Below are 27378 nucleotides of genomic sequence, written 5' to 3'. Positions count from 1 at the left end.
TTTTGTTTCAACTTCAAGAACTAATTTTTCATAAACGTATGATTCCCCTGGGTTTACTTCTTCAACATTGAAGTTAACAACTGCAATTGGTGAGAAGTTTGAATCCATAGGAATTATATTTTTAGCTCCTTCTAATTTAGAAGCTATTAATGCTCTATTGTCTTCAAATGTTTTGAATCCTTTAGAGTAAACAATATATAATTTTAAATCGATTGCTTTGTCTTTTGTTGTGTTAGCAATAACTAAGTTTTTGTTAACAATTTCTAGTCCTGCTGGAAGTTCAAAGTCTTTAGCTTTAACAACTCCTTCTTCAGAAACTAATTTAATTTCAATAATTTCATCTGGTTCAATGATATTAATGTCTGCTGAGAACACTAATTCTTTTAAGTTAAGAATTAATTCAGCAACGTCTTCTTGAGCATTAGCGATTGCTTGAAACTCATGTGAAGCACCTTTTAACTCTAAAGCAAATGGTGCAGCTGAAGGGATTGAAGATAGAAGTGTTCTTCTCATCGCAGTCCCTAATGTATTTCCGAATCCTCTTTCAAGTTTTCCAATTGTAAACTTACCTTGATTAGGGTTGCCTACGTTTTCATCAGTGATTATTTCAGTGAATACTGGTTTTAAAAATCTATCCATAATCTATCTCCTTCTTAGTTTTTTAGGTTTTCTAACCCCGTTGTGAGGTAGTGGTGTTACGTTTTTAATGTCAGATATTTCAAACTCTGAAGCTTGGAATTGTCTTAACGCAGCATCCTTACCAGGTCCAAATCCTTTAACTCTAATTGTTAAAGTTTTTACACCATTTTCCTTAGCTGTTTTAGCAACAGCTTGAGCTACTAATTGTGAAGCATAAGGTGTTGATTTTTTAGCACCTTTGAACCCAATTGCTCCTGCAGATGATCAGCAGATTGTGTCTCCTGTCATGTCTGTTACAGTAATAATTGTATTATTGAATGTTGAGTGAATGTGAGCGATAGCTGAAGGAATATTCTTTTTAGCTTTTTTTCTTCTTGATACTTGTCTTGCCATAATTTATTTTCCTTTACCTATTTCTTCTTGTTAGCAACAGTCTTCTTAGGACCTTTTCTAGTTCTAGCATTTTGCTTAGTAGATTGTCCTCTTACTGGTAACCCTTTTCTATGTCTCATTCCTCTGTAAGTTTTGATTTCCATCAATCTTTTAATATTGAATTGGATTTCTCTTCTTAAATCTCCTTCAGTTGTAAACTGAGTAGCTGCTTCTCTGATTTTTGTTAATTCATCGTCAGATAAGTCTTTTGTTTTTTTAGTTTCATCAACTCCTGCATTTTTACAGATGATTGATGCTGTTGTTCTACCGATACCAAAAATGTATGTTAGAGAGAATTTAATTTGTTTATTTTCTGGTACTTCAATATTTAATATTCTTGCCATAATAAATTAACCTTGTCTTTGCTTGTGTTTTGGATTTTTACAAATCACAGCAACTCTCCCTTTCCTTTTGATAACTTGACACTGTTTGCACATTGGCTTTACAGATGATCTTACTTTCATAATATATTCTCCTTGTTTATTAGTATGTAAGGATATTGTATTTTACTATTGTGTTAAGTAAAAAACAAACCCTTTAGTAGGTTTCTGGCAGAATACGATTTTAAAGCGCCTATATTTAATAATGATTATTATATAGGTTCGGTTTAGAATGGTTCTACCAACTGAGATTACTCTCCTATATATTATAAATAAAAAAATACCTTCTTCGGTATTTATTTCACTTTATGAGCACTTTTATCTTTGGCCTTCTTGTTATTAGATCTCTTAAAAAAGATAGCTTTAAATATTTTATATCTTAAAGGAATTTTATTTTCTCCTTTTTTTCATTTTCATTCTCCATAAAATGGAAAATCTGGGAAAACACCTGATCATCTAATGGTTTCTTTTATACCATCAAACTCAAATAATGTTTCTCTTTTAATATCATCAACAAAATCAGCGAAAGAAATATTAGAATTCATTTTCATTGTCTGGTTCTTGGCATTAATTGATAATGTTTTTGGAACATAGAATGCAACTAGGTTACCATCTTCATCTGCATATTTCTTTCATTTTCTTTTTACAGCTGGAATAGTCATAGCAATAGCAAGTTTCTTTTTCTTAAATTTTGATTTTCTAACTCAACCAATATAAACTTCCTCAATTGAAGTAACTTCTTTAGCTGAAACAATAGTACCAAAACCAGAAGATTTAAGATCAATTTTTGTTGGTGATAATAATTTCTTATCAATATAATTAACTCCTCAAAAGTCAATCAACATACTTTTTGCTATTACCTTTTTAATATATGGTTTAATAAAATGTAGTGTTATTATCAATGCAACAACAATTAATGTACAGATTTCAAATATTTCTTCCAAATGACCTGTTCCTTCTAAAGTTATTCCAACTAAAGTAATTAAACCAAGAGCAAAAGCAAGGATATGCAATAATAATCCAACTAACTCAATTAAGTGGAAGAAAAACGAACCAAAAACACTAATGTTTTGGTCAGAGTTTGTTATCTTAATATTTTCTTTTACTTTTGTTCTTAACATTTTCTTATTTTTCTAATTCATATTGAATCATTGCTAGAGTTGCAATTGATGCTGTCTCTGTTCTTAATATATTTTTACCTAAGGTAGCAATTTTCGAACCTTTAGAAATCAATAAATCAATTTCCATCTCTTCTAATCCGCCTTCAGGACCTATGACAACCGTAATATTCTTATTATCTTTTCTTAATAATTGTTTCAAATGAATATTTTTTTCATTCTCATATAAAGTTATAACATTTTGATTATTAAAGTCATAATCATTTAAATTATTAATATAACCCAACATTGGAATGTCATTTCTTCTTGTTTGCTCACAAGCTTCAATAATTATTTTTTCAAATCTATCCTTCTTCTTTTCTAAATCATCTAATTTAGATGTTGATCTCTTTGCTTGCCAAAGAATAATTTGATCCACATTAAGCTCAGTTGCTTTTTGTAATATTAATGGCACCTTTTTATTTGCTGGTAGTCCTTGTATTAAAGTAATCTTATATTCTTTATCTAAAGAGAACTCTTTAGATTCAATAACCTTAATTATATTTCCATCTAATACAGATTTCAATTCTAGATTTTCATAAATACAAAAGAACTCTTCATTTTTTCTAATACGAAGTACCTTAGTAAGTTGATGTAATAATTCTTTTTCAGGAATTATTTCAGTCTTTGGTTTAGTTTGTTTATTAAATATAAAAAATCTATGCATATCTTATTTGAATACTCTTTTGTAAATTGTGTCAACTTCTTTTAAGAAGTATTTAACATTAAATAACTCTTCTAATTCATTATCAGTAAGTTTTGATGTTATTTTTTCATTTGATTTTAATAAATCAATAAATGGGGATTTATCTTCTCAAGATTTAATTGCTAAAGGTTGAACTATATCATAAGCTTCTTCTCTAGACAATCCTTTTTCTATTAATGATGTTAATACTCTTTGTGAAAATACAACACCTTGAGTTAAATTAATGTTTGCTAACATTTGTTTTTCATCAATAACTAAATTTTGAATTACTTTGCCATATCTAGTTAGCGCATAATCAATTAAATTTGTGGCATCTGGGATAATAATTCTTTCAACAGATGAATGTGATAGATCTCTTTCATATCAAAGGGCATTGTTTTCCATTGCTGGAATAACATACCCTCTTAATACTCTTGCAATTCCAGTAATGTTTTCTGAAGCAATAGGATTTCTTTTATGTGGCATTGCTGATGAACCTTTTTGTCCTGATGAGAAGTTTTCCATCATTTCCCTAACTTCTGTTCTTTGTGAATTTCTAACTTCGATTGCAATCTTTTCCAATGTTGAGCCAATAATTGCCAATACTGACATATAGTTTGCATGTCTATCTCTTTGTAATGTTTGAGTAGAAATATTTGTAGATGAAATACCTAGCTCTTTACAAATTAAATCTTGTAAATGAGCAGGTGTATTTGCAAAATTACCAACAGCGCCTGAAATTTTACCAATCTCAATTTCTGAAGATGCTTCCTTGAATCTTTTTATATTTCTTTGCATTTCATCATATCAAAGAGCAAACTTCAATCCAAGTGATGTTATTTCGGCATGAACTCCATGTGTTCTTCCCATAACTGGAGTTTCCTTGTGTTCCATTGCTTTTTCTTTTAGAACTTGAGCAAAGTTAGTTAAGTTGTCAAGGATGTATTTATTAACTTCCATAAACTGCACTGAGTAAGCTGTGTCGACAACATCTGTAGATGTTAGTCCATAGTGTACTCATTTCTTTTCTTCACCTAATGTTTCAGAAATTGCTCTTGTAAAGGCAATAACATCATGTTTTGTTTCCGTTTCGATTTCTTTTAATCTATCTAGATTTACTTTTGCATTTTCTTCTATAAGCTTAAGGTCAGATTCAGGAATAACTCCTTCTTTTACTCAAGCCTTTACAGCTGCAATCTCTACTTTAAGATATGTATCAAATTTATTTTGTTCTGATCATACCTTTTTAACTCTATCTGTTGAATATCTATTAATCATTATATCTCCTTATTCAAACATCTTATTAATGTCTACTGTTTGAACTCTATCTGGACCTACTGAGAATTGTGAAACTCTTACTCCAGTGTGTTCTTCAATTGCTTTTAAATAGTTTTGAGCATTAACAGGCAATTCCTCAAAAGAAGTTACATTAGTAATGTCTTCTGTTCAACCATCTAATTCAATATAAACTGGTTGTGCATTATTGAATGCTTTTTCTCCAGCAGGAATAGTGTGTGTTTCAACTCCATCAACAATATAATGAGTTGCAATTTTTAATGTGTCAATGTTTGATAAAACATCTAATAATGTAATTGTAATATCTGTTAGTCCAGATACTCTTGCAGCATGCCTAACTAAGTTAGCGTCGAATCAACCAATTCTTCTTGGTCTTCCAGTTGTAACTCCATATTCATTACCAACTTCTCTAATCTGATGTGAAATTTCATTATCAAATTCAGTTGGGAAACCACCAGTCCCAACTCTTGTTGAGTATGCTTTAACAATTCCTAGGGATTTGTTTACAGCATTTAATGGTAGACCAACATTAACAGGGATAGAAGATGATGTTGGTGATGAAGAAGTAACAAATGGATATGTTCCATGATCAATACATAAAAGTACACCTTGTGCTCCTTCGAATAATACTTTGTCTCCGTTTTCTAATGCATCATAAACTAAGATTGATGTATCAGTTATTAAATGTTTAATCTTTTCTCTTGCTTCGCTATATTCTTTATATATTTCTTCATAAGAAACAGGTTCTTCACCAAACGCTTCAAACATTTTGTTTTTAATGTTTACATTATCTTTTAAAAGCATTTTGAATAATTCATCATCTAATAAATCCGCAAATCTAATTCCGTCTCTTGATGCTTTATCAGTATAAGCTGGTCCAATACCTTTTTTAGTTGTGCCAATTTTTCTAGCACCTTTCATCTCTTCATACATTCCATCTAATTTAATATGGTATGGCATTAAAACATGCGCTCTATCAGAAATGAATAATTGGTAATCTTTAATACCTTGTGATTCTAATAATTCCAATTCTTTTATCATTGCTAATGGATCAATAACCATTCCGTTGGCCATAACGTTTTTAACTGATGGATCGAATATTCCTGAAGGTATTAAATGTAATGCATATCTTTCTCCATCAATAACAATAGAGTGTCCTGCATTATTTCCACCTTGGTGTCTTACAACCATATCTGCTTCAAGAGAAAGATAATTAGTTATCTTCCCTTTTCCTTCATCTCCTCATTGAGTACCAACTACTGATACTGAATTATACTTTTTAGTCATGTTTTACTCCTACTGCATCAAAGATTTCTGTCTTTGATAATTTTTTATAATGTCCTGTTTGAATTCCGTCAATTTTAATGTGTCCAATTTGAACCCTTTTAAGGTTGATAACTTTTCTGTCATGTGCTTCAAACATTCTTCTAATTTGATTTTTCTTACCTTCAGTAATTCCAATTTTTATTAATACTTTTCCTGGTTCGTTAGATACAATTTTAAATGTTTTTGTAACTTGAGTTACATATCCATCATCTAATTTTGTTCCTCTTTGTAAACCAAGGGAAATCTCTTTTGTTATTGGCTTATCTATTCAAGCCAAATAAGTTTTCTTAATTTTGTTTTTAGGTGAGTTTACTAAGTTTGAAAACTCACCATCGCTTGTAATAATTATTAAACCAGTTGTATTAACATCAAGTCTGCCAACTGTAAAAAGATTTCTCTTTTTATAATTGTTTATTAATGATATTGCTTCTTTACCAAATTTATCTTCTCTTTGGCAAATGTATCCTTTGGGTTTGTTTAATACAAAGTACTCATGCTTTAGATTGAACTTAATTTCTTTACCTTCTACTTCAATCTTATCGTTAACAGTTGCCTTTGCTCCTGGTTGAATAACTTTACCATTTACTTTAACTTTCCCCTCTTCAACAAGCCTATCTGCTTGCCTTCTAGATAAAGAACCATAATTTGAGATTAGTTTTTGAACCCTCTCTAAATGCTCCACTCTATTCACCAGCTTCTTTAGCTGCTTGCTTCTCAGCTTCAGCTTCTGCAATTAATTTTTCTTCATCAGCATCATAACTGAATAAAGTTGTTTCCTGTGTTTTTTCCTCAAACTCTTTAGATACCTCTGGTAGATCATTTAACGAGTTAATATCAAATAATTCTAAGAATGTTTGAGTTGTTACATAAAGTCTTGGCTTACCTGGAAGATCAGCTCTTTCGTTTGATTCAATTAATTCATATTCTAATAATTTAGAAATTGCATAATCTGCTGAAACTCCTCTAACTTGTTCTATATCTGATTTTGTTGTTGGTTGTTTGTAAGCAATAATTGTTAAAGCTTCTAAAACTGATTTCGTTAATGAAACATTAATTGTTTTATTCATTGTTTCTGAAAGTTCTAAAGAAGTTTCTTTAGAAACAGTTAATCTAACTTTTGTTTCATTTTGTTTTACTTCTAATGGTCAATCTAATTTAACTAATTCTTCCTTTAAAGCTTCAATACCACCTCTAACAGCTGATTCTTTCATTTTTAATAATCCAGATAATTCTTTAACATCTGTTCCAGTTCTTCCTTTTAAGAATAGAACTGAGTATAATAATTTATTTTCCATGTATTCTCCTTACTTCAATATCACTAAAATCATCTTTTTGTATTAGTGTTATTTCACCATTTTTTGACATCTCTAATAATACTAACAACGCTAATGCTATATAGTAATATGTATTATTAGATAATATGCTGATGAATGTTGTGTCACCTTCATCAAGCTTTTCAACTAAGCCTGCTTTAATTTGTTCTGCAGACATTCTTTTAACTCTTAGAGTTGTTTGTCTTCCTTCTTTGTTTTCAAGGCTAATCATTATGTTTCTCATAGCTCTTTCTAAATCTTTTCTACCTTTTGAAACAAGTTTAGTAATTCTTTCACCTTCCATTTCAACAAATGGTATGAAGTCATCTTCTAACTTCTCAAATCTTGAAGCTCCTTCATAAACCTCATTTAAGCCTTCTGATAATAATTTAAATTTTTCATAAGCAATAAGCCTTTCAAGTAGGTTTTCTTTTTCATCTTCATATAAATCTTTTTCTAAGAAAATATCATTCTTCATTAGTGATTTAGTTTTAATGTCTATTAATTGAGAAGCTAATAATAAGTAGTCTGACGTTTCATCAAGATTAATTACATCTTGTGAATGTACAAAGTCAATATATTGGTCTGCAACCTCTACTAGGGAGACTTCTAATATATCAAGTTTCTTCTTTCTAATTAAATGTAGCAAAAGATCTAATGGACCTTCAAAATTTTCTAGTGTTAAGTTTTGTTCTTTTCTTTTTATCATTTTAACTCTCCTAAAATAACTTCTGACTTAAATGGTTCAGATTTGAATTCATAGTTTTCTTTAATGGATTCAATAACTGAGTCTGGAATTATGTTTGAAGATGTAACTTCAAATAGTGGTTGACCTTTTTCCACTCTCTCTCCAGATTTAACTATAAAATTAATTCCAGAGTTAAAGTCAAGTTTATCAGTTTTGGTTTTTCTTCCTGCTTTAATTTCGACCAATGCAGTTCCAAAGTTTTTTACATCTTTAAACCTTACATAACCTTCTTCAGTTGAATTAATAACTATTCTATGTTCAGGATTAAATTCAATTGCTTTTTCATAATCAATAACTCCATGTTTATGGAATCAAACTTTTTGTAACTCGAATGCTTTCCCAGATTCAAGAACATCAATATAAATACTCTCCGCCTCTTCTAAAGAAGTTCCTTTTGCCTTTGAATATAATTCAGTAGAAATCTTCTTAATTAAATCTGAAAAGTCTTTAGATGAATTTCCTTTTAAGAACTCGATAGCTTCAACTACTTCAGCCTTATTACCAGCTCAATTCCCTAAGGGTTGATTCATTGATGAGAATAGAACAAATAAGTTTCTGTTGAATGAAGTTGCTATCAATTTCATTAATCTTGCAAGTTCATTTGCATCCTCTAGATTATCAACGAATGCTCCTGTGCCAATCTTTAAATCAATTAAGATGTTTTTAGCACCAGAAGCAATTTTCTTAGAAATTATAGATGCAGCAATTAAGTGTTTAGAATCAACTGTTCCAGTTATATCCCTTAATGCATATATTCTTCCATCGGCAGGTGTTAAGTCAGGTGTTTGTCCAGTAACTGAAATACCAATATCATTAACCATGTTATTTACTTGTTCAAGCGATAGTTCGGCTTTGAATCCATCTAATGATTCAAGTTTGTCAATTGTTCCACCAGTGAAACCTAAACCTCTTCCAGAAATCTTAAATACTTTTAATCCCATTGCACCAAGAACTGGCAATAGTGATATTGTTGTCTTATCTCCAACACCACCTGAAGAATGTTTATCAACAATGTCATCCTCTAATGGAAGAACTTCTCCTGAGTTAATTAATGCCCTTGAGTAGTCAATAGTTTCATCATCATTAAAGCCATTAATTTTAATTGCCATAAGTAATGATGATGCTTGAAAGTCAGGAATAGAGTTGTCCATTACCCCATTAACAAAAAAGTTTATCTCTTCGGTTGAAAGAGATAATCCTTTTGATTTCTTATTGATTATGCTTATGATATTAAGCATTTTTCTCCCTATTAGCTAGTCTCTTGGCTCCAACTTTAGAAAGTTTATTATGATGTTCTAATTCTTTTTTAGTTAAAGTGTTTTTTCAAACATCTAAATCAGATTGCATTGAAGTTTTGATTTTTTTACTAATTATTTCAGTAGGAAGTTTAGAGTGTTCAATTGGTTTTATTGGTTTATGGATAATAACCTTAACAATTCTTGTTTTGAATGATCAAGGTGTTTTAGCTTCAAGTGTTCCAAGAATAGTCACTGGAATAATTGGTAAGAAGTATTTTTGTGGGAATTTAAATAGACCATTTTTAAAATCTAATAATTCTCCACTTAATGATCTTTTACCTTCTGGGAAAATAACAACAGATCTATTTCTTTGTTTTGCATATTGTGCTGCTCCGTCTAATAATGATAAGGCTTGCCTTGGTGATTTTCTATCTAAGAACATTCCATCAACCCCCGTGAAATAACCCTTAACTCAAGGGTTATTTTTTAAATCATCTTTTGCAATAGGAATCAAATTAAGTTTGTGTCCTAGTGCAACTGATAATATTGGTCCATCAAGATTTGAAGTGTGGTTAGGTGTGATTCAGTTTGCACCTGTTCTTGGGATGTTTTCTTTCCCCTCGACAATAACTTTAATTCCAAATCATTTAATTAGACCCTTCATTTTAGATCTATGATATTCTGTTCTCTTTTCATATGGGAAAAGAGTAGGATCTTGTTCCTTTTTATTTTTTTTCTCTCATTTATTAAGTTTTCTTGATCCAGCATATGCTGTTAATGGCATCACAAATCAAACAACGCACATTCTAAATATATTTTTTATTATATCCATAATTCTCCCGACTTTATTTTAATTTATTCTCTTTAATTATACCCTTACAATCATTGAAAATGCAATTGTATAATCTTTTTCATGAGATATAGACAAGTGAATATCCTCTCTCTCCACACCATTTATAAGCACCTTTGGTTTTCCAGATTCATGCTTTAATATTGATATTTGTGAAAAAGTAATTTCCTTATTTGATGCTTTAACAATAGATTCTTTTGCAGCTCATCTTCCACTAATGAAATCATCTTTCTCATCAATAGATAATGCATCTAAAAAAACAAGTTCGTCATGATTTAAAAATCTTTCTACAACATTTGATTCCTTTATTCTCTTTTTTGATACTATGTCAGTTCCTATTCCTATTACATTCATATATTAATTATATATAATATAAGTAATTATGTACTTAAGTATAAAAGCATATTCGCAAGAATCATATTTAGAATTCTACAAGTCAATTGGAGGATTAAAGCCCTTTTCAGATAAAGAGGTTACTTTTGATATTATTAATTTTGAACAAGTGCAAGTAACATTTTATAGTAACCTTACAATCTTATTTAAGGGGTATATAGATGATAAACTAGAAGAATTGATAGATATTATTATCGATGATGAATTATATGTTGGCTCAGATGAAGTGGGAGTCGGCGAGTCTATTGGGCCAATGGTTGCTGTAGCTTTAAGATTTAAAAGCTATAAAGATAAAAAAAAATGTAATTCTTAATGGGATTAAAGATTCAAAGAAACTAAGTGCAAATGAAATTTCTTCTAAGGCTGAATTCATTAAGAAGCATGCAGAATTCTATGTTGCAACTATGGAACCTAAAAAATTTAATCAGGTCTATAAAAAATTACCAAATGTTAAAGCAATAAATGCTCTAATGCAAAATGAACTTCACAAAAAGTTTGAAGGAAAAGGTTATAAACATGTAACTGATCAGTTCGTTAATGAAAGAAAGTATAAGGAGTACATTATAGGAAGTAATAATACTCCTTTCAATGGAGAATTACTATTATTAACTAAGGCTGAAGAAAAATATCTTGAAGTTTCTGCAGCAGCAATAATTGCTAAGTCAATATTTAATGAATGAGTTATTAATGAATTAAATAATGAAGGAATCACATTGACTATTGGTAATAAATTAAATGCTTGAAATATCTTTCAAGACATAGAGTCTGGAAAAATAAAAGTTAAAGATAAATATAAGTATGTAAAGAATTGAAAAAAATAATGTCTTAGGCATTATTTTTTAAATTAATTAATATATCAGATATTTTTTTATTAAATACTTCAATGGTTCCATTATTTGTAATAATAACCGAATGATTCTTAACAAGGTCAGCTCCTCTGGCAATCTTTGTCTTGTCTTTATTAATTGTTTGTTCTTTTATTTTATCAAATGTAAAATCAGGATTTTTTAAAGATTCTCTATAGACTCTATTTTCAAATTCAGTTTCAATATAAACAGATTTAAAATTCACATCTTGACAATTGTTAAAGAAGTCAACCATATCAACTCTAGTTGTTGAGTCTAAAGCTATATTTTTAATATTATTTTCTTGGCAATATGTTTTTATTTCTTCTCAAAATTTTTCAAAAACAATATTATGGTCTCTATCATATAGTTCCTTAAAAGAGTTAATGTCTTTAGGATCTAAACCAAATTGTTTCATAACTTTCTTTTCAAAAAATATGATCTTCATATGAGTGAACCCTTCTCCTATTGAATGTTTTGAAGCATGTGTTTTACCACATTCAGATAGTCCACCAAATAAAATTAAATTAATCATATTAATATTATACTATATACAATTTACTCTTAATAAAAAGAGAAACGGTGTTTCTCTTTAATTTTTATTTATCTCTTTCTTCAAGAAGGGTTAATCAGTTTTCATAGAATGAATTGTATTCATCTATTTCACCATCATCTGATGTTGTTGTTCAATCATTAATGATAGTCTCAACTTCTCCGTTGTCACCAAATCACATTGTTGTTCCAGATTTAGGTGATCATGCATTCCCGCCATCAGTAGATGTGTCATCATTAAATAATATGTCTGATGTGTCATTATCATTAGTTCTTACTTGCATTGAGAAATAATCAAGTGCTTCAGATTCAGGAGTTATTGACTCCCCAGAACCAGTTGCAAGCCCATTACTTCCATCAGCAGTTTCAATATATCATTGTTCTTTTTCAGGGGTTCCATTTCCTAAAGATTCAAATTGATCATAAAATACATATTCACCTAAATCTGTTTTGTGTGTTAGTAATGATTCAATTCATTCACTTGTTTCATTAATATCAACACCATATCATGTTCTATTTTTATCTTTTGAGGAACTATTAACATATTCAGATAAAGCACCACGGCTATCTTTGGTAACATTTTCAGAACTTTCGTTTCCATACATTAAGAAGTTGGCGGTTGTTTCATCTTCTTTATAAAAGAAGATAGAAACTTTATTGCCGCCATCAAAAATGTCGTTTCTAACTTCTTCAGGTGATTTTCCAAATTTCATTTCAGTAGCAACTTCAGAATATTTTGTTTCTTCTTTTCTTAATAAGAAGTATAACCCGACCCCTAAACCTGTAAGTAAAACAACAATTATTCCTACAATAATTGATATCTTTATTCAATTACGCTTAACTAGTCTAATTCTTTTTTCAGATTTAGTTTCGTTAGTTGTATTATTAATTGTTGTTTTATTTTCTTTCATTTTTATTCTTCGTCTTTAATAAAGTTATTAGGTATGAAATTTAATAAAGAGTCTTCATAATCTCCTGATAGTTCAATATAGAACCCATTGTTAAGTCAGAATTTATCTGCCTTTTCCTTTAATCCACTATTGTGTGCAATTAATGCTTCAGTTATATAAATCTCACCAAGTAGTGAATTATCTCCAAATCATTCATCAAAAATGTAGTTTGCTCCGGCATCTTCTGAATCGGCTTTTGTATATCCAGAAACTTCATCACCATTAGCAAATAATGAGAAAGATGCAGGGGTCATTATTGGGTCATCATTATCAGATGGTCTGCTCTTAACTCCCTTAAACACATAAGGTGTTAATTGATTTTGCATATAAATAGATGTAGTCCCTGAGGGAATAATGAATCCATCATTAGTTGGGTCATTAACCACTTCAGAAACTAACCCTCCTCTTTCACCATCTTTAGGTTGATAAAGGTTTGAAGTTTTTAATATATCTTTATGTGTGTAAGTACCGTTATTTGTCTTGGGTGAGTCACCAACACCAATTGTTTCATCATAATTTCATGTGTTTTCAATGTCAATTCAATCTGAACCAATTCCAGTTCCTGCTGAAGTACCAAATGTTACTCCATCATAACCTTTAAATCCACCAGTGATAATTTGATCATCAGCTTTTGAATCATCAATAAGATATCCATCTTTTTTAAAATCATCATAAAGTTTATTTCAGGCATCTGCATTAGTTGAATCAAATTTTCCATTTTTAATTGTTGATAGTTCTTCAGAGGCGGCGGTGTTTGTTTCAACCTTTTCAGTATCGAATGATAAAGAAGATGTTAGAGAAGCTTTAACATAAGCTAATTCTTTTGTTAAGTTATAATCATATGCTTTTTGACTTGCATTTTGTCATAGATATGAATAAATTGTCATATCACTTAATATTTCTGATTGGTAATTATAATCAGATAATAATGTAGTTTGAATAGCATCGATTAAATTAGTTTTTTGTAATGAAAAATTTTCATCAAAAATATCAACATTTGCTGTATTGAATAATGGTTGACTGATAATATCAAGTCCAGTAACCTCTGCTCAAATTAAGCCTTTGGTATCAGATAATTCCTTAATTTTTTTTATAATTAAGTTTAAATTTAATTGATTTTGAGAACTTGCTGCAATTGTACTTAAATAATCAATAACACTTGAGTCTTGAGTTTTGTTTAAGAACTTCATTTCAACGAATGAATCTTTAAGATTTTCAATTTTTATTGTTGCATCAGAAAGTTGGTGAGAAACATTTCAATCATTTCCTGTACCTAAAATATATGAACCGTCTTTCTTGACTGACGAATCAACTTTTTTAACATCAGTAACACCAAATAATGAAGCTGATAAGAATTGCGCTTCAAGCATTTTTGCTTTATCTGCATCAGAAGTTTTATCACTACCTAAATTAATATCAGTAAATACTTTATCTCCAGCATGAATTTTAATAAAGTTAGGTTCTTTCTTTGTGAAGGCACCAATTAATGCTCCAGAACCAATAGACGCTCCTAAAACAACTAAAAGAGTAATTGAACCACCAATAATTCATTTTTTATTATTATTTGCCATTATAAATCACCCTCCTTAATTACTACAGGCTGTTTTAAAACAGTTTTTGTAGGTAGTAATGAATCAACAACATTTTTATAAGCAATGTGAACATTACTTTCTTCTAATCAACTTAATAACTCATTACCTGATTTTGTTTTAAATCCAGAGTTATCAAATATTTGTCAGTTTTGATCATAAAAATCTGCTGCTTCTTTATATTTTGTTGAAATAGCAGATACTGTTGATGAAGCCATTTGGTCAGCAACTATAAATTCATCTAATTTTTTATTAGTAACTGATTTTCAGATTTCGTCTTCTTCAGCTTTTCATTTTAAATTTAATGTTGGATTAGGTTCATCATAATTGAATCAAGATTCAGATTCGCCACCCACTGTGTCTTTAACATCAGTAAACATATCAATTAATAAAATGTTTTCATAATTACTTGATAATCAACTTGAGTATGATGAGAATAAACCATAATCAACTGTTGAACCATGCACACCATTTTTAAAGTTAAGTTGTTCTTTAACAATTTCATTACCTTCTAATTGTGTTCCGACAAAATTTAATCCTGTTGTTCCAACATAAAGTGCATAATCCTTTGTATCTAATTTTGTTTTTTGAACAAAATCTCTTGGCGCATCACCAATAGTTGTTAAAAGTTTGGCACTTTTTAGGCTATTATAAAGTGAAATTTCAAATGCATCAACTGCTTTTGTGTTTCCGCCTAGTTTTTCAATATCAGAAATTTGGAAGGTTGCAGGAGTTGCAGTTTCAGCTATATTTAATTCAGGTGCAGCTTTAATTGCAGCTTCAAATGCAACATCAATAGCAGTTTCTAATTTAAAATCTGATTCAGAAACTACAGATAATGAATTAAACATATTCAATGAAACATTATCAACTGTTTCTCCAACATTAATATTATGTTTAGATTGAATTCCACCAAATATTTCAGCAGCAGGCTCAAAAGAACCTAGTGCTCTATAGAAACCAACCATGTTTTTCATATCATCTGTTGTAACTGTTAATTGTGAAGCAGCTATACTTCCAGAGCCTGATGAATCTGAAGGTGTAAATGACATTCTTGTTCTATTGTAAACAATAGGCTCGAATGTCGTCAAATATAGAGTCATTAAATCCTGTGATGTAAATGAATCTTTAACTGTTTCTCCGTTTCCATCTTTATTGGAAATTGCATAATAAGATGATTTCTGTTCATCAAGATCTGAGGCATATACTGCATTATTAGTTTCCAATGGATCTTTCTTATTATCAAAACGATCAGTAATTGTGTTTATTGATTTATAAGTTGAAATTTGAGAGTCCCTCATTCCGTCGGAAATAATAGAATCTTTATATTCTTGTTCTCCGCCTTTTGATGAAATATGGAATCCTTTTTCTTGTAATGATTTATCTCACTCTTCTCTTCAAGTGTTTCCATATTTTTTTTCTAAAGAGTCTTTTTGATTTTTAATTGTTTTATTGGCGTTTTCAGTTAAATCTTTTTTTGTACTTTTTCATTTTGACTCAGTAATTCAACCTTCATCCTTCATTTTGTCAAAATTTTTAATTATTGCTTTATCTTTAATTCTCTCTACTTCGTCTTTGGCATCGCCAAATACTGTGTTTTCATTACTGTTATAATTTTTAATTTCTACATTTTTAAAGTAACCAGTAATTGCCATACCTGATGGAATACCTGCTCCAAGCAACACTAAAGAAGCAAGTGTAATTGCTAGTGTTTTCCCTCTTCAATCTTTATGTCAAACTGTTTGTTTCTTTTCAGCAGTCCTGTCATAAAAAGAGTTATTATTTTCGGGTTTTGGAGTTGGGTTGTCAACGCCCAATTCTAATTCCTTTGTTTCTCTCTCGTTATGTTTTTCCATGTTAATATAAATTATACAATAAATTAAATTTATATTAGTTATAGGTTTTATAATATAAATAACAAATGAAAAATAAGTTTGAAAATGTTAGAGAGCAATATAAGTACTTAAGAGAAAACAAAGATATTGTTTTCCTAAATTCTTCTGCAACATCATTAAAACCAGATGTATTTGTTGAAAAGCTTGCAAAAGTATATTCTAATAATGAAACTACATATGGAAAATCACATTTAACTAGTGAAAATGACAAAATAGAGCAATTTGAATTAACAATTAAAAAGGTTGCTAACCATATTAATGCTAATGAAGATAATGTTATCCCCACATATGGAACAACTGATTTCATTAATAAGGTTGCTCATTCATTAATTAGTAAATTAGAAGATGGCGATGAAATTATCCTTGGAAAATTAGAACATGCTGCAAACATATTGCCTTGAACAATGATGATAAAGGAGCAAAAGAAAGATATTACTGTTAAATGGTATGAATTAAAAGATTGAGTTATTGATTATGATAAATTAGCAAAACTTGTTACAAATAAAACCAAATTAATATCAGTAGCACATATCTTTAATACAACAAGTGCCAAGAATGATCTTGAAAAGATTAGATTGGCTGTTGGCAACGATGTAACTATTATTGTGGATGGAGCACAAGCTATTGGCCATACTAAAATAGATGTAACAAAAGGCGATATAGATTACTACATATTCGGAACACATAAAGCTTTTGGTCCACACTCGTTAGGTTTTGCCTATGTTAAGAATTTAGAAAATATAGAAAGTCCATGGACATATGGTGGAGGCTCAAACATCACTTATGATGAAGATAGTGTTGTTTGAAAAGAAAACAAGGATAAATTCATTTCAGGAACAAGAGACGTCCCAGGGATTATTGCCTTTGGAACATCCATTGATTATATAGAATCATTTGGTATTGAAGATATCGAAAGATATAACAATGAACTTAAAGACTATGCCGAAGAAAAAATTGGTTCATTAGATAATGTAAGAATTATTAATAAAGGAGTCAAGGGTTCAAACCTATTCTTCGAAGTAAAAGGTGTTGCTGGAGAAGATGTTGGATATCATCTTGGCCTAAGAAACATAGTTGTAAGAACAGGAACTAATTGTGTTAAGATGACCTATGGTGATTATGAGACATATAAAAGCATTAGAGTTTCATTCCATATCTACAATACAAAGGATGATGTTAATAGATTATATGAAGAAATAAAATCTGGAGGTGATTTCCTTGACTCACTCTTTAACAAGAAACCAACTTCAAAAATATGTACATAATCCAACACAAAAGGGATTAACAACAAAGCAATTAGAAAAATCTATTCCAACAAGTGTAGACAGTTGTGATGATAACTTCAATATATATATAGAAATTAAAGATAGCGTTGTTGAAGTTGCCAGATTTGACGGGGCTGGATGTGCAATATCATCTGGGTCAGTTGAGGCAATACTTCAATTAATTGAAGGTAAAAATATAAAAGAAATAAGTGATATTATTAATATATATAACAAATTCTTACTTGGGGAAATAAATAGTATAGACCCAAGACTTGAAGTATTTAAGATTGTTCAATCTCATATTTCAAGAAGAAAATGTGCAATGGCACCTATAGGTGCAATCAGAAAGGCAATTGAAAATGAATAAAATATTAGACTTAAACTTAGAGATGTCTAAAATAACAACAGAAGAAAAACTAAAACACTCTGAAAAGGTTTCTAAAATACATGAAATGATTAGAAATAGAAATGGCGAAGGTAACCAATTCATGGATTGATTAACATGACCGGTAGATTATGATAAAAATGAATTAGAAAGAATTGTTTCTAAGGCAACTTGAATGAAAGAACAAGGAGTAGAAACACTTCTAGTAATCGGTATTGGTGGATCATATCTTGGTGCACAATCTGGTATTGATTTTATTAAAGGTAAAATGAATAAGGCTGATGAAGTTTTATTTGCTGGAATTAATATGTCACCATCACATATCAAACAATTAGAAGCAAAGCTGGAGGGTAAGAAATGGGCTATATGTGTTATTTCAAAATCTGGAACAACACTTGAACCAGCATTATCATTTAGACATTTTAAAACACTGTTAGAAAATAAAGAAGGCGTTGAAGTAACAAAAGACTTAATAGTAGCTGTTACTGATGGTAACAAAGGCGCATTAAAAACATTGGCAGATAAAAAAGGATTTGAATCATATGTTGTTCCTGATGGAATTGGAGGTAGATTCTCTGGAACAACTCCTGTAGGAACATTCCCAATGGCCTTTGCAGGGATTGACGTTGAAGCTGTAATTAAAGGAACAGCCAAAGCAATGGAAGATCTATCTTCATTAGAAAATAATCCTGCTTATGATTATGCACTAACAAGATACATCTTACATACTGAGAAAAATATTGATTCAGAAATATTTACAACATATGACTATGACTTAGACATGATGGCAGAATGATGAAAACAATTATTTGGTGAATCTGAAGGTAAAGATGGGGTTGGATTAATGCCTGCATCAGTTGTATACTCAAGAGACTTACACTCATTAGGTCAAATTGTTCAAGAGGGTAAGCCAACGTTCTTTGAAACAACTCTATGAATTGAAAATGATAACGATACTGTTGTTGTTAGAGAAGATGAGGATAATCTAGATGGATTAAATTACCTTGACTTAGAAATTAATAAAAAAACCATAACACCATACTTAAATATAGAAAATAAAACATATAAATGCATAAAAAATATAAATAAAAAATTATTTAAAATAAAAAAAAATTTTTTTTTTAAAAAAAATTGAAGATAACTTTTTATTTTTAATATCGATTTTATAATACAAAAGGAAAAAAAAAAAAAAAAAAAAATTATTGAGAAAATATCTCTATTTTATACATGAAAAACAATTTAATAAAATAAAAAAATAAAACATCAATATCGTCTATATATTGATAATTTTTTAAAAAAAAAAAAAAAAAAAAAAAAAAAATAATAGTAGTGTGAATGATGGAAAAAAGGAAAAATATAATAATATTTTAATTAAAAAAGATAAAAATAAATAAAAATACTTTTGAAATATATAAAAATAAAAAAAAATTATTTTGAAATATTTTTAAAAGAAAATATTTTTTTTTCTTTTTTTAAAGAAAAGAAAAAAAAAAAACAAAATTTTAAAAATTTTTTTTTGAACAAGTGTTTTTTTTTAAAATTTTAAAAAAAATTAAAAAGAAAAAAAAAAAAAAAATTAAAAAAAAAAATAAAAACAAATGTGCATTTTTTAAAAAAAAAAAAAAAATTTAAATCATTCGATATCATTCATAGATTTTAATTGTAAGTAGATTTTTTTATGGGTTTTTTGTCTTTTTTTTTAGTTGTAGAATATGGTTTATTTTGTTTTTAAGTTTTTTTCATGTTTTTAAAAAAAAATTTTTAAAAAAAAAAAAAAAATCTTTATACGTTTTTTTTCTATTTTTTTTTTAAATATTTTTAGAACCTCTTCCATTCTTCCCGATTTATTAATATCTTTAAAAAAAAAATGTAATTATTTTTTTTTATTTTTTGTTTTTTTCTTAATATCTTTTTTTATTTTTTTTTTTTTTATAAAAAAAAAATTTTTCTTTTTAAAAAGACTTTTTGATAAAAAAGGAAAAAAAAAAAATGAAAAAAAATCTGAATGATTTCATGAAATTTAATAAAAAAGGCATTTGGATGGGTAGTAGTTAAAAGCTCACTATAAAGGGGCAGGAACACCTAATTTAATTATTACTTTAAAGGATAAGTCTGAAGAATCAATGGGGTACCTATGATACTTCTTCTTTATATCAGTAACAATGTCTGCATATTTATTAGGAGTAAATCCTTTTAATCAACCTGGTGTTGAATTATAATAAAGAAAATATGTTTGCAAACCTTAAAGGTGAATAAACAAAATAAAATGCACTTATATAAATAAGTGCATTTTTTATTAATCAATATTTAGGAAAGATTCAATTGTTCTTTCTGCTGTGTCCCCTTCTTCTCTTGAAAGATCATTAAACTCAACTTTGTTTTTAATTACAACAGATCTTGATAATGAAATATATATCAATTCATCATCTTTATATCTTAGAAAGTAGCTAGGTCCTTTCTTCATTTCTATTTCTACACAAAATGATCTTAACAATATAGATTTAATTTCATCATGTTTAATTACCTTTTGTATTTTATTTTTTTCTCTATCATAGAATACGACTTCTTTTGTAGACATATGTATCTCACCATCATATTTCTTTTCATATAGATTTAAACCTTTTTGATATGTTCTTATGTTTTTATAGAAAAACACAATATTAGATTTTAATAATGCTGCACCAGAAAGATCTTTATAAGGTGCCTCAATAGTTTTTAAAGATCTACGAAATGTGAATTCTCTTGGTCTAATATTTTCAATCTTCATTCTCTCTGAATAACTTAATTCAATCTCTAATTTCTTTATTAGTTTTTCACTTCTTTTAATAAATTGTAATGTATTTTCTGTATTCTCAGAGAATCACCTTAAAAACACTTGTCTTTTATAATGTTGGAAGTGTCCATCGTTATACATTCTAGATAAGTGTTTTATCTGTTTTAAAGGTGTCTTTTCAAGATTCTTCGAGTTAAGAGTCCTTCTTGCAGATAAATATAGATTGATGTAATTAGTATTTCAAATCATAATAATAAAATTATACATTCAATTAGTTTAATAAAAAACAGATACATTTATATAAATAAATGTATCTGCTGGGCTACTATTAGTAAATATAAAGATGTTTACTAATGGTGGCCCAGGACGGAATTGAACCGCCGACACTGTGAGCTTCAATCACATGCTCTACCGACTGAGCTACTGGGCCTTTAATGGCGGTCCTGACGGGATTTGAACCCGCGATCTCCTCCGTGACAGGGAGGCATGATAAACCACTTCACTACAGGACCTTGGTTGCGGAGGGCGGATTTGAACCACCGACCTTTGGGTTATGAGCCCAACGAGCTACCAGACTGCTCCACTCCGCGATAAATAATGGTGGAGATAGAGGGATTCGAACCCCCGCGCAGCTTTCGCCACCTCTTGGTTTTCAAGACCAACCCCTTCAACCGGACTTGGGTATATCTCCAAAAATTTATTATTTTTGTTTTTTATATGGTGGTTCTTGCTGGACTCGAACCAGCGACCAATCGGTTATGAGCCGACGGCTCTAACCAACTGAGCTAAAGAACCTTCTTTTCTGGTAGCGAGAGAGGGAGTCGAACCCACGACCTTCTGGGTATGAACCAGACGCTCTAACCAGCTGAGCTACCTCGCCTTAAATAATATTGTTTGTTATGGTGGAGGTGATCGGAGTCGAACCGACGACCTCTTGAATGCAAATCAAGTGCTCTACCAATTGAGCTACACCCCCATAATAATGGTCGGAGAGACAGGACTTGAACCTGCGACCCCTGCGTCCCAAACGCAGTGCTCTGCCAAGCTGAGCTACTCTCCGTTATTTAAAATATGGTGCGTCTGATAGGAGTCGAACCCACAACCTTTTGATCCGTAGTCAAACGCTCTATCCAATTGAGCTACAGACGCATCTTAATTTTGTATTGTGTGTTTATTCTATACTACACCTTGCAGAATACCTTTGTATTCTTGGTGCGGGTGAAGGGACTTGAACCCCCACGCCCGAAGGCACTAGAACCTAAATCTAGCGTGTCTACCAATTTCACCACACCCGCGTGGTGCCGTTGATAGGAATCGAACCTACGACCTACTGATTACAAGTCAGTTGCTCTGCCTGCTGAGCTACAACGGCATGAATTTTCTACATCCTCTTTGGCTAAGGAAAAATCCATATTATGTTTGATAATCAAATCATCAAAATTCTTTGGTGGGGCATACAGGACTTGAACCTGTGACCCTCTGCTTGTAAGGCAGATGCTCTCCCAACTGAGCTAATGCCCCAAAGAAATGGTGACCCGTACGGGAATCGAACCCGTGAATGCATGGATGAAAACCATGTGTGTTAACCGCTTCACCAACGGGCCATAAAAAATAATGGCGCTCCGGAGAGGATTTGAACCTCCGACCAATTGGTTAACAGCCAACTGCTCTACCACTGAGCTACCAGAGCGTAATAGTGAAATTTGATTACCTATAAAATTATATAGGTTTTATGTTAAAAATTAATAAAAAATATCTTCAAAATAAAGTTTTTTAGGAGTTGAATAGTATTAAAATTAAGATATATAAAGAAATTATGAAAAAAGAGATAGTAGTCATTGGTATCGGAAGATATGCTAAAGAACTAATAAAAAAACTAAATAATGTGCCTGGTTGTTCAATTGTAGCAATTGATAAAGACCAAAGTAAACTAGAACAATTACAAGGAGTTAAGAACATAATCGTTGGTGATGCAACTAATGCAGACTTTTTAACACATGTTGGTATTGATAATGCAGACTTCTTTGTTATTGGTATGGGTCAAGACTTTCAAGGTTCATTAGTGATAACAACTTTACTAGCTGAAAACTTTAAAGGTCATATTATTGCTAAGTCAGTAAATGAACAACATGAATCAATCCTTAGAAAGATAGGTGTAGAAGATGTTATAACACCAGAGATTGCTGCTGCCAAAAGAACTTTCAATAAGATTGTTAACCCACTAGCACTTAAAGGTGTGAGTGACTTCGAAATGTCTGAAATTGCCGATGGTGTATCAGTAGCAAAAATACCAGTACTTGAAAAATGAAATGAAAAGATGATTAGTGATCTAGAACTTTCTAAAGAAATAGGTATTACTTTAATATTTAAAAATAATAAAGCTGAAATCGTCAATGGCCAAACCATTGTAAACACTGGTGACATACTGGTTGTTGCTGGTAAAGACAAATCATTAATTAAATTATTAGAAATGATTAGTGTAGAGTATGAACAAATAATTTCTGAAGCAAAGCAAGTTGATATAACTTCTGAAAGACTGGATTCAATAAAGAAACTAATAAAAGAGACTTCAATCACAAAAGAAATTGAACTTGAAGAGGTATAAAAGAAAAAGAGACACAAATGTGTCTCTTTTTTTATATGTTTAATTTAGTATCTATATCTGTTTTTAATGTTTCAATCTCAATTGTTGCTTTATTTATTTCTGCAACGCCTTTAATTGTTGAAGATTGAATACTTTTGAAAAGCCCTTCTGTTATTCTTAAGTTTTCAATAATTCTACTAAAGTAATTCATAAACTCTGGAGATTTAAAGAATGTATAAACTTTTTCTTTAATATCATTAATTTGATCAGAGTTATTTTTTAGTTGTGTAATCGTTATTGCTTGTTTTCTAATTACTGCTATTACTGGTAATCAATTTTCAAACGATGTTAAATATATATTATTAACTTCATCATAGAACAAGTCTTCACTAAACTGTGTAAGTTGTTGTTCTTTTGTTGCTTTAGGAAGTGACTTCGCAATAAATATGTTGAAGTCATGCTTCTCTTTTCTAACTTTGTTAGCAAAATTATCATATTGAGACTTATTTCATGTCTTTCTATTTTTCACCTCATAATATATTGAAGAAACTACTTCTCCTCTATTAACGATGTCATGTTGAACATCAGCGCCACCTGTAGCATGATTTGGTTTGGTTATAATATCATCAACAAATAGTTCTTTTAGTTTCATTCTAATTTCTTCTTCAGCATCTTCACCGATTGTAGTTGCAGAAAGTCTTTTATCTTGCATTTCCTTAATTAGTTCAGCTTCTTTTAAAGAAAACTTTTCTCTTTCATCAGAAAGTCTTTGTTGAAGTAAATCATCATAAGTCTCTTTTAGTTTACTTAGTGTGTCTTTATTTTCTTTATTAATGTTTTCAAGGAATTCAACTTTTGCTTCAAGAATTGAGTTATTACTTTTTAACTCATTCTTTTCTGATGCAACGTTATTTTCCGCTTCTTTAGTTAACATCTCTTTTTGTTTTGAGAGCAACTCTTCGGATTCTTTAGATCACTTTTCTTTAATCTCATTGAACATTTTTTCTTGTTCATTGTTTTTATTTTCAAACTCTTTTGAGAGTTCAATTTCTTTTTCTCTTAATTGAGATTTAACTTTTTCTAATATAAGATTGTTAGTTGCATCATTAAATGCACTTAAGTTCTCATCATGTTTAAATAGCTCATCAAAAGTAAAAATTTCCCCTGTCTTAATGTCTCTTGGGGCAGTAAATTTTATATCTTTCATATTGTATATTTTTTATTAGACACATCAATTAATATTTCAATACTCATATTGATAATATATGATTGTGTTCCAAATGGATTTTAAACCTAATTAAATTATAATAAAAACAACACCTAAGGTGTTGTTTAATTTGTGTATTGATTAATCAAATTTTAATTTCTTAACTGCGCCATACATAAATATTGCTGTGAATACCAATGGCACAACGAAGTCTAGTGCTAATTTAACTTCTGAAAGTGGTGGCTGTAATGTGCCTGCAGCTCATTTAAATAGCTCACCTGCATAAACGTGTGGTAATGCATAACCTACATAGGTCATTCAACTTGGGATTTCACCTGGAAACATCATTCCTCCCATAAACGACACAAGGAAGAAATAGAACATTGCCATTCCTTGGAATGATGAAGCATCATGTGCAATTGAAGTAAAGAATAATCCAATTGAGAATGATATCAATAACATTACTACTAGTGATGCTGCTAATTCTAATCAGTTAATTTCTTTAAAGAAACTAAATTTTGTTGTTGTGTAAACATTTTCAACCCCTGTAGAGTAGAATAACCCAATTGCATTAAAGAACGTTATCATAACTAATATTCATATTGTTGATATTAATCACATTGTTAACCCATAAAAGAATACTGCTAATACTACATCTCATTTATTTAATTTTGTAGCACCAATTCTTCTTAATAGAACTGATTTCTTTATTCTCATAAAGTTAATACCAAACCCCATTAAACCTGATTGCATTGTTTGCACTGATAGTATTGTTGCTAAGAAACTAGCAACAGCTAAATCCATACCTGCTTGTGTCTTTCCAGGCTCTACTCCTATAGAATAAAGAAGTACGAATATTAATGGCATTACTAATGGGAAAGCAAGAGCTGGTGATTTTAAGTTTGTCTTTGTTATTAATTTATATAATGACTTCATATTTATCTCCTAATCTCATTTAAATAGCTTAATTGAAGCTAATCCTGCTAATCCACCAAGCAATAGTGGGAAGACAAATCTCCCTATTGCTTCAAATTTTGTAACATGTTCAATAGTTGCTATTGAATTAATGTCAAAAACATTATATCCTATCATTGATGATATTGCTAAGTCAGTTCCTCAACCTAAAGGTGTAAGGTAACTAATAATTATCATTCACTCCCTATTTACTTCTGGTGTAAATGTCCCACCAAGGAACACTGCCAAGAAGAAATAGAATGTTGATGATATTTGGTATGACTCTGAATTCTTGTTGAATGATACAAAGAAGAATGCAATTGCATAAAACGCTATTGATGTAGTAATTACTGCTACAAAGAACCCAGCTCAATTAACATTTTCCCATACTGAAGGTTTAACATAAAGCAAACCATTAGTTAATTCTGCAATTTCTGGTATTTGGAATACCCCAACTCATAATGCCATTCACCCAATTACAAATAACATTGATGTTAATCCTCAAAGAATGAATGAACCAACTGCAGATCCTTTAGAAATCTTTGTTGCACCTATCCTCTTTAATAAGACTGAATCTTTCATTTCAAAGAATGACATTCCAAATGTTTGCATTGCTGAAGACATAACCATCATCATTGCAATTGAGGTGATTATTTTGATATTTGAAATTGATATTACCATTTTAAATTGATCATTAGTCATATCCGCAGTTCCAATGGTTCAACCATTCGTAATCCCTGATAGTGTTAACGAACCAATTACAATAATAAACATTATTGTTGTAATAAAGTCAGTCTTATTATGTCTATTTGCAAAATAACCTTTCGATTGTAATTTAAATAAAGCAAACATTATTTATTACCTTTTGCCTTTGATCTTCCAGACTTGTTAGCTCTAACATCTAAGTCTTTTTTGAATACATTTAAATACAAGTTATTCATATAAGCATCAAATGTTTTTCACTCTTTAATTATTTCTTTTAATGGCAAATCATTGAAGATTTTCCCGTTATGAATAACAATAACTCTTTCTGCAAGCTCCATAACTTCATCTGAGTTGTGTGAAACTAATAGAATAGTTGCTGAATGCTCTTCGGCATATGATTTAATATATGATTTAATCTTTGTTCTTGATTCAACATCAAGCCCTGTTCCAACTTCATCAAGTATTAATAACTTAGGATTATTAACTATTGCTAACAAAATATTTAATCTTTGTTGTTGACCACCAGATAAACCTTTAGCTACTTCTTTTTTAAGTTTAGTTAAATCAAATGTTTCATAAAGTTCTTCTAATTCTTCTTTTGTTATTTCTAATCCCGCAGCATTAATAACAAAATTAACTAAGTCTTTAACCTTGTAGAAATCAGGGTATGCAGAGTCTTGGAACTGAATACCAATATTTGAAGATATTTCTCCTTTACCAATAGATTCTTCCCCATCTTCTTCAAAGAAGTATTGTATCTTTCCTTTTGAAGGTTCTTTAACCTTAGCTACTATTTCTGATAATGTAGTCTTACCTGCTCCATTAGCTCCAACAATAGCAACAGTTTCACCTGCATAAACTTTAAAGTCAATACCTGTTAAAACTTCAACCTTACCATAATTTTTTTCAATTCCTTGAACGTCCATTATGATTTGTTTAGAAGTTGTTTTTGTTGCTGGTTTTTTAGCTGTAGTTTTTTTAGTAGTGGGCTTTTTGGTTGTTGTCTTTTTAGCTCCCGCCATAATTTTTCTCCTTTTTTTAATCAATACACCTCCGCCACCCAAACTTTTATTTATGCTCTCAATTTTTAAGAGCTACTCTACATCAATAGATCAATGTTTTTCTAAAGTTGCAAATTTTTCCTTATGTTTTTTATAGGCATCATCTTTTGTTCAGCCTTCTGTTTTAGCAATTGTTATCCACAATAATTTGTGTGT

At 29.9% G+C, this 27378-nt stretch overlaps 6 protein-coding genes and 11 non-coding genes across 17 annotated transcripts; all 17 read right to left on the bottom strand.

Moving 5' to 3' along the window:
• Window positions 1-3422: 3422 nt before the first annotated feature.
• On the bottom strand, window positions 3423-4091 carry LOC143023242 (adenylosuccinate lyase-like). The gene is made up of 2 exons (XM_076181763.1): window positions 3715-4091; window positions 3423-3594 (listed from the first exon to the last, which is right to left on the bottom strand). The coding sequence occupies exons 1-2, from the start codon at window positions 4089-4091 to the stop codon at window positions 3423-3425; spliced, it is 549 nt and encodes a 182-aa protein (XP_076037878.1).
• Window positions 4092-4100: 9 nt separating this feature from the next.
• On the bottom strand, window positions 4101-5876 carry Adss (adenylosuccinate synthetase). Its single transcript, XM_076181762.1, is given in 2 exon segments — window positions 4101-4285; window positions 4745-5876. Coding segments are annotated over 2 exon segments (1317 nt in total).
• A 722-nt stretch (window positions 5877-6598) lies between these two features.
• LOC143023240 (segregation and condensation protein B-like) lies at window positions 6599-6982 on the bottom strand. The gene has a single exon (XM_076181761.1). The coding sequence runs from the start codon at window positions 6980-6982 to the stop codon at window positions 6599-6601; it is 384 nt and encodes a 127-aa protein (XP_076037876.1).
• A 217-nt stretch (window positions 6983-7199) lies between these two features.
• Window positions 7200-7937, bottom strand: LOC143023239 (segregation and condensation protein A-like). The gene has a single exon (XM_076181760.1). The coding sequence runs from the start codon at window positions 7935-7937 to the stop codon at window positions 7200-7202; it is 738 nt and encodes a 245-aa protein (XP_076037875.1).
• A 545-nt stretch (window positions 7938-8482) lies between these two features.
• On the bottom strand, window positions 8483-9127 carry LOC143023238 (pyrimidine-nucleoside phosphorylase-like). Its single transcript, XM_076181759.1, has one exon. The coding sequence runs from the start codon at window positions 9125-9127 to the stop codon at window positions 8483-8485; it is 645 nt and encodes a 214-aa protein (XP_076037874.1).
• Window positions 9128-21068: 11941 nt separating this feature from the next.
• On the bottom strand, window positions 21069-21141 carry TRNAF-GAA (transfer RNA phenylalanine (anticodon GAA)). The gene has a single exon. It is a non-coding gene; the product is annotated as a tRNA-Phe (tRNA).
• An 86-nt stretch (window positions 21142-21227) lies between these two features.
• Window positions 21228-21301, bottom strand: TRNAM-CAU (transfer RNA methionine (anticodon CAU)). The gene has a single exon. It is a non-coding gene; the product is annotated as a tRNA-Met (tRNA).
• A 131-nt stretch (window positions 21302-21432) lies between these two features.
• Window positions 21433-21506, bottom strand: TRNAM-CAU (transfer RNA methionine (anticodon CAU)). Its single transcript has one exon. It is a non-coding gene; the product is annotated as a tRNA-Met (tRNA).
• Window positions 21507-21517: 11 nt separating this feature from the next.
• Window positions 21518-21591, bottom strand: TRNAM-CAU (transfer RNA methionine (anticodon CAU)). The gene has a single exon. It is a non-coding gene; the product is annotated as a tRNA-Met (tRNA).
• A 23-nt stretch (window positions 21592-21614) lies between these two features.
• Window positions 21615-21687, bottom strand: TRNAA-UGC (transfer RNA alanine (anticodon UGC)). Its single transcript has one exon. It is a non-coding gene; the product is annotated as a tRNA-Ala (tRNA).
• A 10-nt stretch (window positions 21688-21697) lies between these two features.
• TRNAP-UGG (transfer RNA proline (anticodon UGG)) lies at window positions 21698-21771 on the bottom strand. The gene has a single exon. It is a non-coding gene; the product is annotated as a tRNA-Pro (tRNA).
• A 15-nt stretch (window positions 21772-21786) lies between these two features.
• TRNAR-ACG (transfer RNA arginine (anticodon ACG)) lies at window positions 21787-21860 on the bottom strand. The gene has a single exon. It is a non-coding gene; the product is annotated as a tRNA-Arg (tRNA).
• A 150-nt stretch (window positions 21861-22010) lies between these two features.
• TRNAT-UGU (transfer RNA threonine (anticodon UGU)) lies at window positions 22011-22083 on the bottom strand. Its single transcript has one exon. It is a non-coding gene; the product is annotated as a tRNA-Thr (tRNA).
• A 76-nt stretch (window positions 22084-22159) lies between these two features.
• Window positions 22160-22232, bottom strand: TRNAV-UAC (transfer RNA valine (anticodon UAC)). The gene has a single exon. It is a non-coding gene; the product is annotated as a tRNA-Val (tRNA).
• A 10-nt stretch (window positions 22233-22242) lies between these two features.
• TRNAE-UUC (transfer RNA glutamic acid (anticodon UUC)) lies at window positions 22243-22315 on the bottom strand. Its single transcript has one exon. It is a non-coding gene; the product is annotated as a tRNA-Glu (tRNA).
• Window positions 22316-22329: 14 nt separating this feature from the next.
• TRNAN-GUU (transfer RNA asparagine (anticodon GUU)) lies at window positions 22330-22401 on the bottom strand. The gene has a single exon. It is a non-coding gene; the product is annotated as a tRNA-Asn (tRNA).
• A 4014-nt stretch (window positions 22402-26415) lies between these two features.
• Window positions 26416-27183, bottom strand: LOC143023237 (uncharacterized). The gene has a single exon (XM_076181757.1). It carries the CDS (start codon window positions 27181-27183, stop codon window positions 26416-26418), a length of 768 nt encoding a protein of 255 aa, XP_076037872.1.
• Window positions 27184-27378: the final 195 nt, after the last annotated feature.

This window comes from Oratosquilla oratoria, unplaced genomic scaffold (assembly GCF_046742065.1).
Source record: "Oratosquilla oratoria isolate Oo_2021 unplaced genomic scaffold, ASM4674206v1 SCAFFOLD45, whole genome shotgun sequence".
Lineage (NCBI taxonomy): Eukaryota > Metazoa > Arthropoda > Malacostraca > Stomatopoda > Squillidae > Oratosquilla > Oratosquilla oratoria.
The sequence above is the reverse complement of the archived record's forward strand: the minus strand, read 5'-3'. Positions and strand labels throughout refer to the sequence as shown.

Excerpts from the sequence above, each read along its gene's own strand:
- LOC143023242 (XM_076181763.1), bottom strand. The coding sequence starts at position 4,091 with ATGCAAAGAAATATAAAAAGATTCAAGGAAGCATCTTCAGAAATTGAG. Across the intron at positions 3,595-3,714 it reads ATTGCAAGAGTATTAAGAGG|ATATGGCAAAGTAATTCAAA; the intron begins GTATGTTATTCC and ends TGCGCTAACTAG.
- LOC143023240 (XM_076181761.1), bottom strand. The coding sequence starts at position 6,982 with ATGAATAAAACAATTAATGTTTCATTAACGAAATCAGTTTTAGAAGCT.
- LOC143023239 (XM_076181760.1), bottom strand. The coding sequence starts at position 7,937 with ATGATAAAAAGAAAAGAACAAAACTTAACACTAGAAAATTTTGAAGGT.
- LOC143023238 (XM_076181759.1), bottom strand. The coding sequence starts at position 9,127 with ATGGACAACTCTATTCCTGACTTTCAAGCATCATCATTACTTATGGCA.
- LOC143023237 (XM_076181757.1), bottom strand. The coding sequence starts at position 27,183 with ATGGCGGGAGCTAAAAAGACAACAACCAAAAAGCCCACTACTAAAAAA.